Source organism: Leopardus geoffroyi, chromosome C3 (assembly GCF_018350155.1).
Source record: "Leopardus geoffroyi isolate Oge1 chromosome C3, O.geoffroyi_Oge1_pat1.0, whole genome shotgun sequence".
Lineage (NCBI taxonomy): Eukaryota > Metazoa > Chordata > Mammalia > Carnivora > Felidae > Leopardus > Leopardus geoffroyi.
In genome coordinates, this window is record NC_059338.1 from 61,342,415 (window position 1) to 61,356,345 (window position 13,931).

At 40.6% G+C, this 13,931-nt stretch overlaps 1 protein-coding gene across 1 annotated transcript in view; it reads right to left on the reverse strand.

Moving 5' to 3' along the window:
- Positions 1–9,412, reverse strand: part of FH (fumarate hydratase) — a 31,397-nt gene extending 21,985 nt beyond the window's left edge. The window contains exons 1-2 of the mRNA XM_045453102.1: positions 9,222–9,412; positions 1,921–2,055 (exon numbers count right to left, since the gene is read on the reverse strand). Of these exons, the coding sequence (XP_045309058.1) occupies positions 1,921–2,055; positions 9,222–9,347 (261 nt within the window). The 5' untranslated portion in view covers positions 9,348–9,412. The remainder of the gene's footprint in view (positions 1–1,920; positions 2,056–9,221) is intronic.
- Positions 9,413–13,931: the final 4,519 nt, after the last annotated feature.

A 13,931-nucleotide genomic window follows, 5' to 3' on the forward strand; every position in this document is an offset into this window, starting at 1 on the left:
AAAGAAACTAAAATTAAAACATTTTAAGTGTTCTACCCAAATGAGATAGAGACAAATGGCACATAGGATTTGAAACTTAAAAACTTTAAACCTGGAACAGATGCGGGACACCTGGGCGGCTCAGTTTGTTAAGCATCTATCTGACTCTCATTTTGGCTCAGGTCATGATCTCATGGTTCATGAGATCGAGCCCACTGCATCGAGCTCTGCACTGACAGTGCAAAGCCTGCTTGGGATTTTCTCTCTCTCACTGTCTCTCTGTCCCTCCCCTGTTCATGCATGTGCTCTAAGTAAATAAACCTAATAAAAAAAAAATTTTTTTTTAAAACATGAAACAGATGGGAATTGAAATTTCCACAGGAGCACACTGTAGTGTGGTGGCTTAAACTACTGCCAAAGTCATAAGTGACAGCCTGTCAGCTCTGGCCACCCAAATGAAGTGACTCACCCCCGTGTCTACAGACTCGTAAAAATGAAAGAGGGTCACAGCAGAGTTTCACTGAACACTGCTACAATAAAATGGTAAAAGGACACTGGGGAGAAAAGAAGGGTCTCATTATTCTTAATTGACTCACATTGGAAGTTCATGATCTCTTTTGGTTTTGTTTTCCGTTGGACCTCAGGGGCAAAGGGCTGGGTTTACTCATACTACTCAGGTCAGGGCACATCATCGTCTGCTTTATATTTTTAAAAGTTCAGGATCTTAACTGAGATGAAACAAAACGTGACAAAACAGATACCCCACAAGTCCACCTTTTACAGACGTGTTATGTGCATAGCTGCCCAGTCTCTGGAGCAGCAGCAGCAATCACACCCCCCAGAACCCCATCCCTCGCCGCCTGAAGCAGGACCATTAAGAAGTGACATGCTTACTCCTACCAACACTGATGAGGACTGACCTCCTTAATTCCAAGAGTTGAACTAGATGAGGATATTTTAGGATCAGCTGCTACCCTCTTGTCGCCTAACCACGTCGTCTGACCCGAGTTTACCTCATCACCAAGACAGCTGTCAGTGACAATGACAAAAAAAGATTTTCCTCAAAGAAGAGTCAACTGCAGCCACTTGTAAAATTGTATAAGCCTGTCAAAGATTCAGTCGTAAAGGCTTAGGAATGGGTTGAAGTTCCACATGGAAGTTAAAATTATTGTATGATAAAAGTGTATTTAGAAGACAGCTATTAAACCATATCTCACCGGAGGAAGGCTGGCTACTCCTAGGCTCCCATCCTATCCTGCACTGTGGCACCGACTAGTGCTCATAGTGCAGATGGGCTCCAGTAGCACAGGTAATCTACTCCTCCAGTTCTTTTCACACTCTGACATCTCTGAAACCAAGGCACATCAATGACACGTCACAGCTCTGACAGCCTTTCTTTTCTGGGGCTACATAATGGTGTATCTTCTAACTGACGTCATCTTAAATTTAGCAAAACATGGTAGAAAGTTTTCTAATCAATCGTTCGTGTAGCAATGAACATATATATTACCTATTATATGCCAGATATGGTTAAGAAGAATATTTTTATGTATTTGTGTATGCTTTCCTAGAAACTGCAACCAAGAAAGACAGAAAATATAATATTGAAGAAAAATGTTTTCTTTCAAACCAGTTTAAAAAATTAAGTATTAAACTAAAAATGTTTAAACTGTAAAATTCTAGTAAAAATCTGAATAATCCCAGCAAGAATAAAAAGACAAGTCACTGAGTTCTATCAAATAAAACTCTAAAATATTCAAAGTCACAGCTCAAAATAATAGTATTAAAGTTGAAAAAGGTCTTTGATATTTTAAAGAGAAATATCTTACTGTTCACAAAGCCAGTTACATAATAACTTCATGTTTTAACTCTGTAAAGTATTTATTTATAGAGTAAAGTGACTCATTTGAATAAAGCCAATACTTCCACAAAACCACTTACTGGCATGCGCTCCGTCACACCTCCAATTTTAAAGTTCATTGTAGATCTCACAGTCTGGGCGCCATAATACTTATCATTTGGGACCTTGAGTTCACCAAAGGTATCAAACTCTATCCGAAAGGAATTTTGGCTCGCCTAAAGAGAAAAATAAGACCCTATTATAGCTTAAAAAGAAACTGAGTATCAAAGCAATAACACCTTGTCAGCTGTAAGGGGAAAGAAACCTTAGTAAGTACCACAAAGACCAAAAAATCCCATTGGATTCTCATTCTACTACCCAGTTCTTTTCTTGAGAATTTTTTTGTCATTTTTTTTTTTTTTTTTCAATTTGGATACAGTTGACACCCAGAATGTTACATTAGTTTCAGGTGTCCAACATGATGACTCCACAACTCTATGTCCATGCTGTGCCCGCCACAGTACAGCTACCCTCTATCACCACACAACACTATTACAATACCATGGCCTATTGCCTTATGCCGTACCTTTTATTCTGGTGATTTATTCATTCCATACCTGAAAATCTGTACCTTCACCCATTTTGCCCACCTCCCCCATCCCCCACCTCTTTGGCAACCAGCAGTTGGTGCTCTGTATTTTATGGGTCTGATTCTGCTTTGTGTTTATTCCTTTGTTTTTAAAATTCCACACAGAAGTGAAATCATATGGTATTTGTCTTTCTCTGACTTATTTCACTTAGAATAGTACCCTCTAGGTCCATCCATGTTGCAAACGTCAAGATCTCATTTTTTGATGGCTGAGTAATATTCCACTGTGTATATATATCACATCTTGTTTATCCATTGATCTATCAATGGACACTTGGGCTGTTTCCATATCTTGGCTGTTGTAAGTAGTGCTACGATAAACACAAGGGTGTATCTATCTTTTTGAATTTTTTTCATTTTCTTTGGGTAAATACCCAGTAGTGGAATTACTGGATCTTATGGTGCGCTTATTTTTAATTTTTTGAGGATTCTCTGTACTGTTTTCTACAGTTTGCATTCCCATCAAAAGTGCACAAGGGTTCCTCTTTCTCTACATCCTCACCAACACTTATTTCTTGTATTTTTGATGCTAACCATTCTGACAGGTGTAAGGTAATACATAATTGTGGTTTTGATTTGGAGTTCCTTGAAAATTAGTGATGTTGAGCATCCTTTCATGTCTCTGTTGGCCATTTATACATCTTCTTTGGACAAATGTCTGTTCAGGTCCTCTGCCCATTTTCAATCAGATTATTTGGGCTTTTTGGTGTTAAGTTGTGTAACTTCTTTATATATTTTGGACATTAACCTCTTATCAGATATCATTTGCAAATACTGCAGATTTTAAAGACAGACTGTAGAATTCACACGCTATGCCGAAGTTAAATAAAGGAAAGACCCTGAAGTAAAAATAATAATCTTTTTTTTTTTTAATTTTTTTTTTAACATTTATTTATTTTTGAGACAGAGAGACAGAGCATGAACGGGGGAGGGGCAGAGAGAGAGGGAGACACAGAATCGGAAGCAGGCTCCAGGCTCTGAGCCATCAGCCCAGAGCCTGACGCGGGGCTCGAACTCACAGACCGCGAGATCGTGACCTGAGCTGAAGTCGGACGCTCAACCGACTGAGCCACCCAGGCGCCCCTAAAAATAATAATCTTTTCCAGTTCAGAAGTATATCTCCTGTAGGAAAAGCTTTGACCAATTCAATGTGCAGTACTTGGGTTAATCTTTATTTTACAGGAAACTTTAGAAAATGGCCTAAAAATGATACTTTAAAGGTTGTAAATGTTACATACTGAAGCAGAGCTCAGCCATGGTCTACAAATACCAGGCATGACAGATAGATGAGTGCAATATGAACAGCCCAGGCTTTGCAGTCAAGACAGCCCCCCACTTAGTAGCTGTGTCACCTTCAACAAGTCAACTTTTCTCATCTATAAATTAAATGTACAGACAAGGGAGGATGGGCTAGGTCAGTTCTTAACCTTTTCAGGGCAATGGAACCCTTTGAGAATATGAGGAAAGCTATGGATCCTTTCTCTAGAAAAATGAACACAAATACATATACCGTATGCAAAATATTACATGTGATTTTAGAGAGTTTGTATGTTGAAGCCAATCCACTACCCAGAATAAGAACCCATGATCTAAAATCCCTATTATGGAGACTCCAAGATTCCATCAAGTACATCAACTTATACTAATAAAAAATTTAAAAAATATATATTTATACTAATAAAAAATTAACTGCTCAACAAATATTTTAGAATACTATAAAAAAGACTTACTGTAAAATAATAAAAAGTTGGAATTTACATGATACTTTATAGCAAGGAGACTCCAGAGAGATACTCAGAGCTTTAATCAGTGTGCATTAATTATGAAATAAACATGGTCAGATGATTCAAAAGATTTTAAAATTCCTAGCCAAGTAATTGTTTTACTAACAGTCCTCTGAAAAAGAAAAACGTAATTTGTAGTTATACCCTGGGACTAGACAGATTTACAAAACCCTTTATATGTTATAAAGCCTTTTGGATTGCAGAAACAGAAAAGTATCATTGTATCTATGTAGACATATAGTAGTATCACCAATGAGGTACATTTTCTTCTATTGTCTAAGTCTGTGGAGGACTAGCTTAAGCCAATAAGAAGCAGCAGCTAATAAAAATAATCACACCTCAGCATTCAGTATGCTACGCAGCAAACTCTTTTCAAGCATCACTTTATCTGACTTTTATAATCACTCTAGGAGACTGTGCTATTGCATCTGCACCTCAGAGGAACTGGAGATTTGGAGAGATTAAATAATCTCAGGAGATCACCCAGTGAGCAAGGGGAAAGACCTGAAACCCTCAAAGCCTGGACTGGCAAAACCCAAAAGCTGTTTGGATTTACTACTTTTTTATTACTACTTCCATAAGCCAAGACACAGAGGGAGTAACTCCAGACTGGCCACAACGGAGCCTTGAGTTGTGCCCCTAACCCTGAAGAATAAAAGGAGGTGGACATGTGTGGTTAGATTTTTCTCTAACAGAGCTTGGTTATACTGACACCACTATACATCACTATAACTTGCTTCCTACCCTGTAGACCCAAAGCACCTGGGGCTCTGTATCTCCGAAGCACTAATGAAAATATTTTGCATTACGATCTCTGTTTTAGGTAGCCTAAATAAATCTTCACGTATGTTAAAGTATACTTTGACCGGATGACACTAGCAATGACAGCAGGGGCACTCAACTCATAAACTCAGTGTTCTTCTTCTCATCACCTTGTTAGGAGACAGCAACAAGATGCCAGCTCTAAAAGGAGAATGGTTTCCATCAGTCATTTGTGAAATCAGGTTCAACCCCTTAGATTTACATCACCACTTTCTGCTTCAAAATTATTAAATTCTCATCATAAAACAGCAGTATCTTTGCCCCCTAAATAACTGGTTGCTATGATGAAACTCAGATCCATTAAAAGTTACTTGAAAGATCTAGACGAATACATTTTACCATGTTCTTCAGCTTAAACCTTAACAATTTTTGTATTCCAAATCAAGAAACAACAACCTAATCAAATTCTAGGATCCTGACAGTGATCATTATAAAAGTACAGAAGTCAATCATGGCCAAAATCATAATCTCAGCAAAAACTTCCAAAAATATGCTTACTGTCCCTATAATAAAAATAAACATCCCCCAAAGTTGCAACAATAAACACCGTCTGCAGCAGCTTGGCTAGCTCATAACAAACCATTCCAAAAAGCCAAACAGTTATCTCTTCATTTAACCCCAGGAAATATATAGGTTGCACCCATTTGTTGAACAGAAACTGAAGCAATGCTGTAAAAACACTTTGAAAGGCACCAGGAATTAGAGAAAAACTGTCAGAGGAGGCTATGCTTATGTGGAGTTAGCATCAGTTAGATAAGCACATTTATATCCATATACATATATATATATATATATGGATATATGTATCCATATATATGGATATATATGTATCCATATGTATATGGATAGGGGAACAACGAACCAGGTAACTGCCAGGTCTCTTCAAACATTCTTTCAAATGTTCTTTACAATAATAACCCACAGAAAAAAACCTTCCGACAGTGATCGGGTACATACATAAACACGTGCATACACGCACACAAGGCTGAAACAAAAATTTCATGAAACAGTATGTTATACACCCGCATTTTCCATTCTATGCCATTCTATTAAAATATTAATAATAATAATAATAATAACAATAATAATAATAATACTGGTAGCTACCCACTACACTGATTCCACCATCTACCTATGAGTCCACTTGAGGTCTGAAAAGCACTCGTGTGGTTTTCAAAATCTTCCACATTATCACATACATCATCTCTTCCCAGTGGCCTGGACATGAAGAGAACGGATGCTCATCCTCAAATAACTGAAAATTATCAGTGCTTTTGAGGATGAAGTGATGAATGGCATCTCTTAAATAGAAGTTTTTAATTCATATAATCCACTGTTACAAAAAAGTAGCATTTCTGAAAACCATGCCTTCTTATGCCATAATTCAGAGAGTTTCTAGCAGAAGGCAGTTCATCACTTCAGGTATTTAACACCATGGCTTAAAGAGTTTAACCAGGGCGCCTGGGTGGCTCAGTCGGTTAAGCAGCCAACTTCGGCTCAGGTCATGATCTCTTGGTCTGTGAGTTTGAGCCCTGCGTCGGCTCTGTGCTGACAGCTCAGAGCCTGGAGCCTGTTTCAGATTCTGTCTCCCTCTCTCTGACCCTCCCCTGTTCATGCTCTGTCTCTCCCTGTCTCAAAAAAATAAATAAAACGTTAAAAAAAATTTTTTTTAAAAAAAGAATAAAAAAAATAAAGAGTTTAACCAGCTGGGCATGAGGCAGACACAAAGTGTGACTTCCCAATGGTTCCTGTGAGGCTTGTGCTCATTTAAAATCAGCCCCCTTCTGGAGAAGCATGAAGGGTAATGGTCCTGTTCTCTGCAGGCTTATTGCCATTAAGACACAGAAATACCATGTACTGTTAGCAGCCACTAACTCAGGAAGCTCAGAAATTGATGAAATGGTCTCAAAATTTGCATGCCAGTCTAAACCAGAAAAGTCAATAAATACAGGCCTCGAGCCTCTAAGATGTCCCCCTGCACATGCATGTGTAAGATAACCATTAACTAAACCATGGCACTTTCTAAAGAAATGTCTTTCAGATTCTCAGTTTCAGGTGGTTTAAAAGAATATTCAGTGTTCAAGAAAACCCAAATCATTTCTCATGTAAAAGGACAACCTCCAAAGATAAAAATCCAAAGTTTGACTTCACAGCGTTTGGGTTTTAAGTTTCTTTCAGGAAAACTCTGGCTCAACTTAAAATATAGGGTGACCACAAAGTCTTGCAATACTGGCAAATATACAATAAATGTTTTATTGATAGTACATTGTAATATAGAAGATATAATCTGTTTCCAGTCTTCGTGGCCATCCTGCAGACCATTAAGGAAATACAGAAAAGAAACTTTAAAAGATGTGGGGCTTTCCATCCACCATGCCAGCAAGGCAGTGTCAAAGCTGGTCTCCACTACATATTCTCACTCTCACTGTGCTATTTCTCCTAGGCAGTATTTAGCACATTGTAATTAACTGTGCATCATTTCTTTTCTTATTTAAACACCCCCAGTACTCTCTAAACTCTATGCTTGTAGCAACTGTCTTTTTCAAAGGGCCTGATACATAGCAGGTGTTCAATAAATGCATTATCTTATGCTTGTAGTGACTGTCTTTTTCGTAGGACTCAGATGCACAGCCTGCATTCAATAAATGCTATCTTCCTAGTGGATGAACATTTATGGCTCATTTGGATACAAGGTAAATTAGGGCATTTATGGTTATGTAAATTCTCAACAGTAGCAATAAAAAAAAAAAGCTTTTAATAAAATCAACACAAAGATTTTGAACTGAGATTACAGGGCAAAAGATAGATTTGGAATTACGGGCGAGGGGGGAATCCTACCTCCATTTGATCTTAGCTAACATTACAACATTAAAAAAGCAAGGCAGTGCTATTTTTTCAATATTTATAACAGGACAGATTCAGTTCTCCAGCCGCCAATTCCCTTTTTACAAAACACTCAGTAAAAAATACATAAATGTTTTAAAGGCTCTAAATGCACTAAAATCATTAGAGCAGGAAACTGCAGGAATATGAAGCACCCCTGATTTTGTAGTTTCAAGTACAGTAATGTCATGAAATTATCTTAAAGTTCACAGTTCGGAACATGTCTTGGGCCTTTGAAATATGCTAGATGGAGGCATTTATTTAATGAGCACCTACTACTTGCCAAATACTGTCAAAGTACTTTCACATGGGCAATCTTGCTGGGTACCTGTTATTATTTCCATTTTACATGCAGAAACTGAGGCACAAAGACAAGTTGCCCCAAATCTGAACTTTGAGCAGCAGAGTAGGATTTGAAATCACATCTCTTGACTGCAGAGCTCATACTACAGCACGGTGAACTTGTGCAGAACTGTAACTCTTACTAAACTACCACTTATTCTCCAAACTCCTCCTACCAATACGCGTGCGCCTATGTATTTAAAATGCTCGTCAAAGCCCAAACTACTGAAGGTGACACTCGAAAAAGCAAAGGACTTGAACTTGGACCTTTACGTTCCTTTGGTCTTTCTGAATTAAAAAATACTGACTCAGCTACAGTTAGACCCATCCAATCTTCCCTAACATACTTAAGGACACTCTGTCCCCCTCAACAAATTTCAAGGTTTTACAAAAGTGGGGAAAACCATCGTCAGCCTACCAAAACTGGCAACTTCGTGAAAAGTAAAATCTTTGAAGTTCCCAAGAACCTTCAACCCCACCCCGAGGCCTGAAAGAAGTTCACCGCCCAGTGGTGATAAAAGGCCGCAGATCCGGGGCGACGATCAACACTGGGCCTGCTCAGGGGCAGGGGCGGCAGCGGCCCTCGTCCCCCGCCTCCCACCCCGGCACAGTCCCCAGGGCAGCGCCCCAGCGTGGGGGCCTCCGCACCGGCTGGATCGCCGCAGAACGCGCGGCTGGGGTGGGCCCCTACGGCACACCCCAGGGGTCCCCGCAGGACCCTCGCCGGCGGCTGCAGCCCCTGCCCACGCGCTCACCCGGGGAGGAGGCGGCGCTACGAGGCCCGGAAGCCCGCCACGCGGGCGCGCGGCCCAGGCCGGGGTCGGCCGGGACGCCGCGGGAATCCTTCCCGCCTGCCGGGCCGGCGAGCCGGAGGGCTGAAGGTCACCGCGGGGAGGCCGGGGCTCGGGCGGCCAGCGCTCACCATTCCAGCGGCGTTCGGGGCCCGCAGTGGGAGGACCGGCACGCCTCCGAGGCCGGGAGCTGAGGCTGAGCCGGGAGGCCGCACGAGGCGACGCGAGCGCGCGAGGAGTCGGACGACGCGGTACATGGTGCACCGGAAGCCTGGGTAGAATTTGGGGGCGGTTGAGGCCACGCCTCCACGCCCGCTGTCTGAACACATCCCTCCCACGGCGCCTCGCTCTTATCCAATCAAGCCGAGGGGGTGGGGTGGGACCAATCGTGAATGGCCAGTAAAGAGAGAGGGGGCGGGCTTACCTTCCGTGTAATTGAGCGGACCCTGGAAGCCCTCGGATTCATTGGAAACTAGGGAGAAGGGAATTCTGGGGAAGGAAGTTTACGTTGAAACCTCTTTGAAAGAGCTTGATTGCTGTTTGAGGCAGAGGGAGGGCGAGAGTATTAGCTGGTGAATGAGTCAGTGTTGGTTGATGACATTCTAGAAAGAAATATTTATTTATCATATAATCACTCATTACATGTTTTCTCTTTGGAATCTTTTAAAATTTCTTCCAGGGGGCGCCTGGGTGGCTCAGTCGGTCAAGCGTCGGACTTCGGCTCAGGTCATGATCTCCCGGTCCGTGAGTTCGAGCCCCGCGTCGGGCTCTGAGCTGATGGCTCAGAGTCTGGAGCCTGTTTCGGATTCTGTGTCTCCCTCTCTCTCTGACCCTCCCCTGTTCATGCTCTGTCTCTCTCTGTATCAAAAAATAAATAAACGTTAAAAAATAAAATAAAATAAAATTTCTTCCAGATTACGTCTTCCGTATAGAAATTTTGGAAATCGAAGCGAAGTATAGAAAATGAAATAATAATTATCCATAATGCCAACACTTAAAAAGTCATGTGGAGGTCTCTGCAATTTCCTTTCTCTTCTAAACGGGTACACTCAAGAACTCTCTTTTTAAAGTGTAGTGTGGAAGGTGTCCACAGTTACAGGTGATTTTGGAATCTTTATTATTTACATTTAGGTTCTCCCAAGTTTTTTTGCATTGATAATATATGCATGTTCACATTAAAGGCATATTGTTTTAGTATGAGGTGATGACAGAAAAGCACGAACTGATATAAAATTACATGTGAACCACAGTTTTATCTCTTCTCTCTTCTGCTTTGTATTCCTTGAAACCAGATGACAGTTAATCACGAAAGAAAAACATTGGATGATGTCCAGAAGTCAAAAGTCCAGGACTTGCAAAGCCAAGCTTATAAGAGTTAGCCTCTGTCAAACCCCTGGGTAACACTGCTTATGTTATTTTGTGATTTATGAATTTGACTCATGTATTTAAAATATGAAAATTTAAATGAGAGAGCATGATCCTTGAACTACAATCAAAACACTCCAAAAAGCTCACCAGAACTCTTTATACCTCAGTGTCACCTCCCTGTGTCAACTCATGATTCAGAAATTGCTACAATTCTTGATGAGGGGCACCTGGGTGGTTCAGTCAGTTTAAGCACTTGACTTGGTTTCAGTTTAGGTCATAATCTCATCGTTTCATGGCTTCAAGCTCCACATTGGGTTCTGTCTGCTTGTGATTCTCTTTCTCCTCTTTCTGACCGTCTCCCACTCACGCTGTCTCTGACTCTCTCAAAAATAAATAAATGAACTTAAAAAAAAATAAAATACTTGATGAAAAAGTGAAAACAGCAGTTACTTCGAAGTTAGGACAGAATAAAAGAAATTCAGAAATCAAAAGGTAATGCAATGGTTTCAGAAAGCAATGAACCACCTATCCCATTTGTTTAGGCTTCCCACAATTAAAAGGCAAACAACACAAAGTTTAGTGTGAAAGTAGTATTCTTAGTGTTGTCATCAGTTTGACAGAAAACTACAGGAACGTTTACTAACAATCACTATCATTTCCTAGAAAATGCTAACAGTTTGATGCATTTGCTGCATAGCCTTCGTAAACTAAAAGAAATAACAAATTACTAATACCGGAGAGGCATTTTCTTCCCCATCTTCCCAGAAACTATCATTATTTTTGCTGTGTATCCTTTCAGTTTACCTGTGTATTTTTTGCTTTGTATACTGATATGCAAACACAATGGGTTTAAAATTTTAAAGCTTTACTGTTCTATAACTAAACTGTTTTTGAGATGTAGCCATGATATTTTTAACTTAATAGTACTCCTATCACATGAATTTAGCACATTTTCTTAGCAATCTTTTAAACTTAGTATTCCACTGCATAAATATAAAATGTTTTATTTATACAGTTTCTTGAAGAAGGGCATCTTTTGCTATTATACACAGTGCTTCGGTGAACATAAGTTTATGGTTTCTTCATAGATCATAGAGTAACATCACATCATGGAATGACGTCACTCTATATTCCTACTGCTGCTTATCATTTTGAACTCTTTTTTTCAGCATTGATATTTCTATGCTAGTTGGTTACTATTTGCCTGATGTATGTTTCTCATTTTTTTTTTTGGATAGTTTTGTTTCCTTTTTACTTTGAGCATATCTCCTGTTTCCACCACACAGTTTAATGTTTTAAAATCCAAGTTGATAGACTTTTAATAAATGGTCTGTTTTAATCCCTTCCAACAACCACCTGTTGATGCGTGTTACAATCCAGAAATGTTTCTAAGCACTTTATGCATTAATTCTTTTAACAATCAAAGCAGTCCTGCAACGCAGGGTCCTATTATTACTTCTGTTCATAGAAGAGAAAATTGATGCTTAGGGGCATTCGACTTAACAATTTTGCAGGCACATTGTGGGACTTATTTTCTGCATCATTATTAATATTTCTCAGGAAATGGTACCTGGCACTGCACAGTGATTAAAAATAATTAAAAACATAATAATAAATGTGGTGCCTTGGTCACTTAGTCAGTTGAGTGTCCAACTTGACTAAGGTCCATGTCATGATCTCTGTGGCCCATGTCATGATCTCTGTGGGATCATGGGATTGAGTCCTGTATCAGACTCTGCACTGAACATGAAGTCTGCTTAAGATTCTCTCTCTCTCTCTCTCTCTCTCTCTCTCCTTCTCTCTGCCCCTCTTCCTCACTTGTGCTAAATAAATAAATAAATAAATAAGTAAAAGTTGGGGCAAAGTTTATTTTCCTAATAGTGTTGTAACAGTATCTCCCATTCCATATGCCCCCCTATAGTATGAATTTGCCACAGGAGAGTCTAAATACCCTCCCCTTTAATATTGGCTGGCCTTATGCCTCACTGATAACCAATAGACTCTGAGAACAGTGGCAGCTGAAGCTATGTCAGAAAAGCTCATGCCTCTTCCCTGTGGTTTCCTGAGACACTTGTTCTGTGGTAAGCCAGCCACCATGTAAGTAGTTCGACTACCCTGGGGCACCTGGGTGGCTCAGTTGGTTAAGCGTCTGACTTTGACTCAGGTCATGATCTCATGGTTCATGAGTTCAAGCCCTGCATCAGTCTCTTTGCTGACAATGTGGAGCCTGCTTGGGATTTTCTCTCTCCATCTCTCTCTCTCTCTCTGCCCCTCCCCTGCTTGCTTGCTCTTTCTCAAAATAAATAAATAAATAAACTTAAAAAGAAGAATTTCAACTACCCTAAGACAGTCATGCCAGAGAGGCCACACACACAGGCATTGTAGTCAGCAGCCCTGGTTGCTCTCCCAGCTGACACCTAGCTTCAGTTCTCAGCCTTGTGAGTGAGGCATCTTAGATACACAACTCTGATGGACTTGCATAACTGGAAGCCCACAAATAGAACAGATTCCAACCTCACTGTTGTAGTTCTGCTTCTCTTCTTGGTTCTGTCCTTGGGTCTGCCCTTTTGTTTTTGAACTTCATCAAAAAGATGTGACCACTGCTTGACCCACGAGCTAGACCAGTGTATTCGGAGGCTCCTAATCCCCTCCCCTGTCCTTGGAATGTATTTCCTGTCCCTAGCGATTGCTCCAAGGACATAGCCTTGAGATGATGATGTGTTGAAAACATCGCGGGGTACACGTGACTGAGCCCAGTTAGGACCTCTTCACAAACTTTTAAGATTTGGAAGTTGGGTGTGGGGATCCATTAGTCTTGCCACAACTCAAGATAAGCCTCATACATAAGTGCCCTTTGCTTATTAAAACAGCTACCTACAAACCCACAGTGGCCTACCTCTCTCTTGAGTTCCTCCCTGCCCTCTACGTTTGGGGGTGGGTTTCAGATTACACCGGGGAAAGTACCAAGAAGGCTGTGAACCAACACCTTTTCTTTGTGTAGGTTTCATCTTCAGGAGGGACAAGATGGCGGCAGCCATGCCAGACTTTGAGTCTTTCACTTTCAGTGAAAGAGGGGAACCCTTCTTTCCAGAAACTCTCCCCTGAGATGTGAGTAAGAACTTTCCCAGAAGACCTTAGCAAACCTCTCTTCACATCTCATTGAGCTATATCAGATCATATGACGCTTCCAAATCAATCACTGGCAAAGCAGAATGGGATAATTTAGTTAAAATATTAAAATGCCATGTACTATTTTTTTTAAATGTTTTTTTTTAAATGTTTACTCTTGAGAGAGAGAAAGACAGAAAGATGAGAGTGAGTGCGGGAGAGGCAGAGAGAGAGAGGGAAACACAGAATCCGAAGCAGGCTCCACGTTCTGAGCTGTCAGCATAGAGCCCGACACAGGGCTTGAACCCATGAAGCACGAAATCATGCCCTGAGCCAAAGTCGGATGCTTAACAGACTGAGCCACC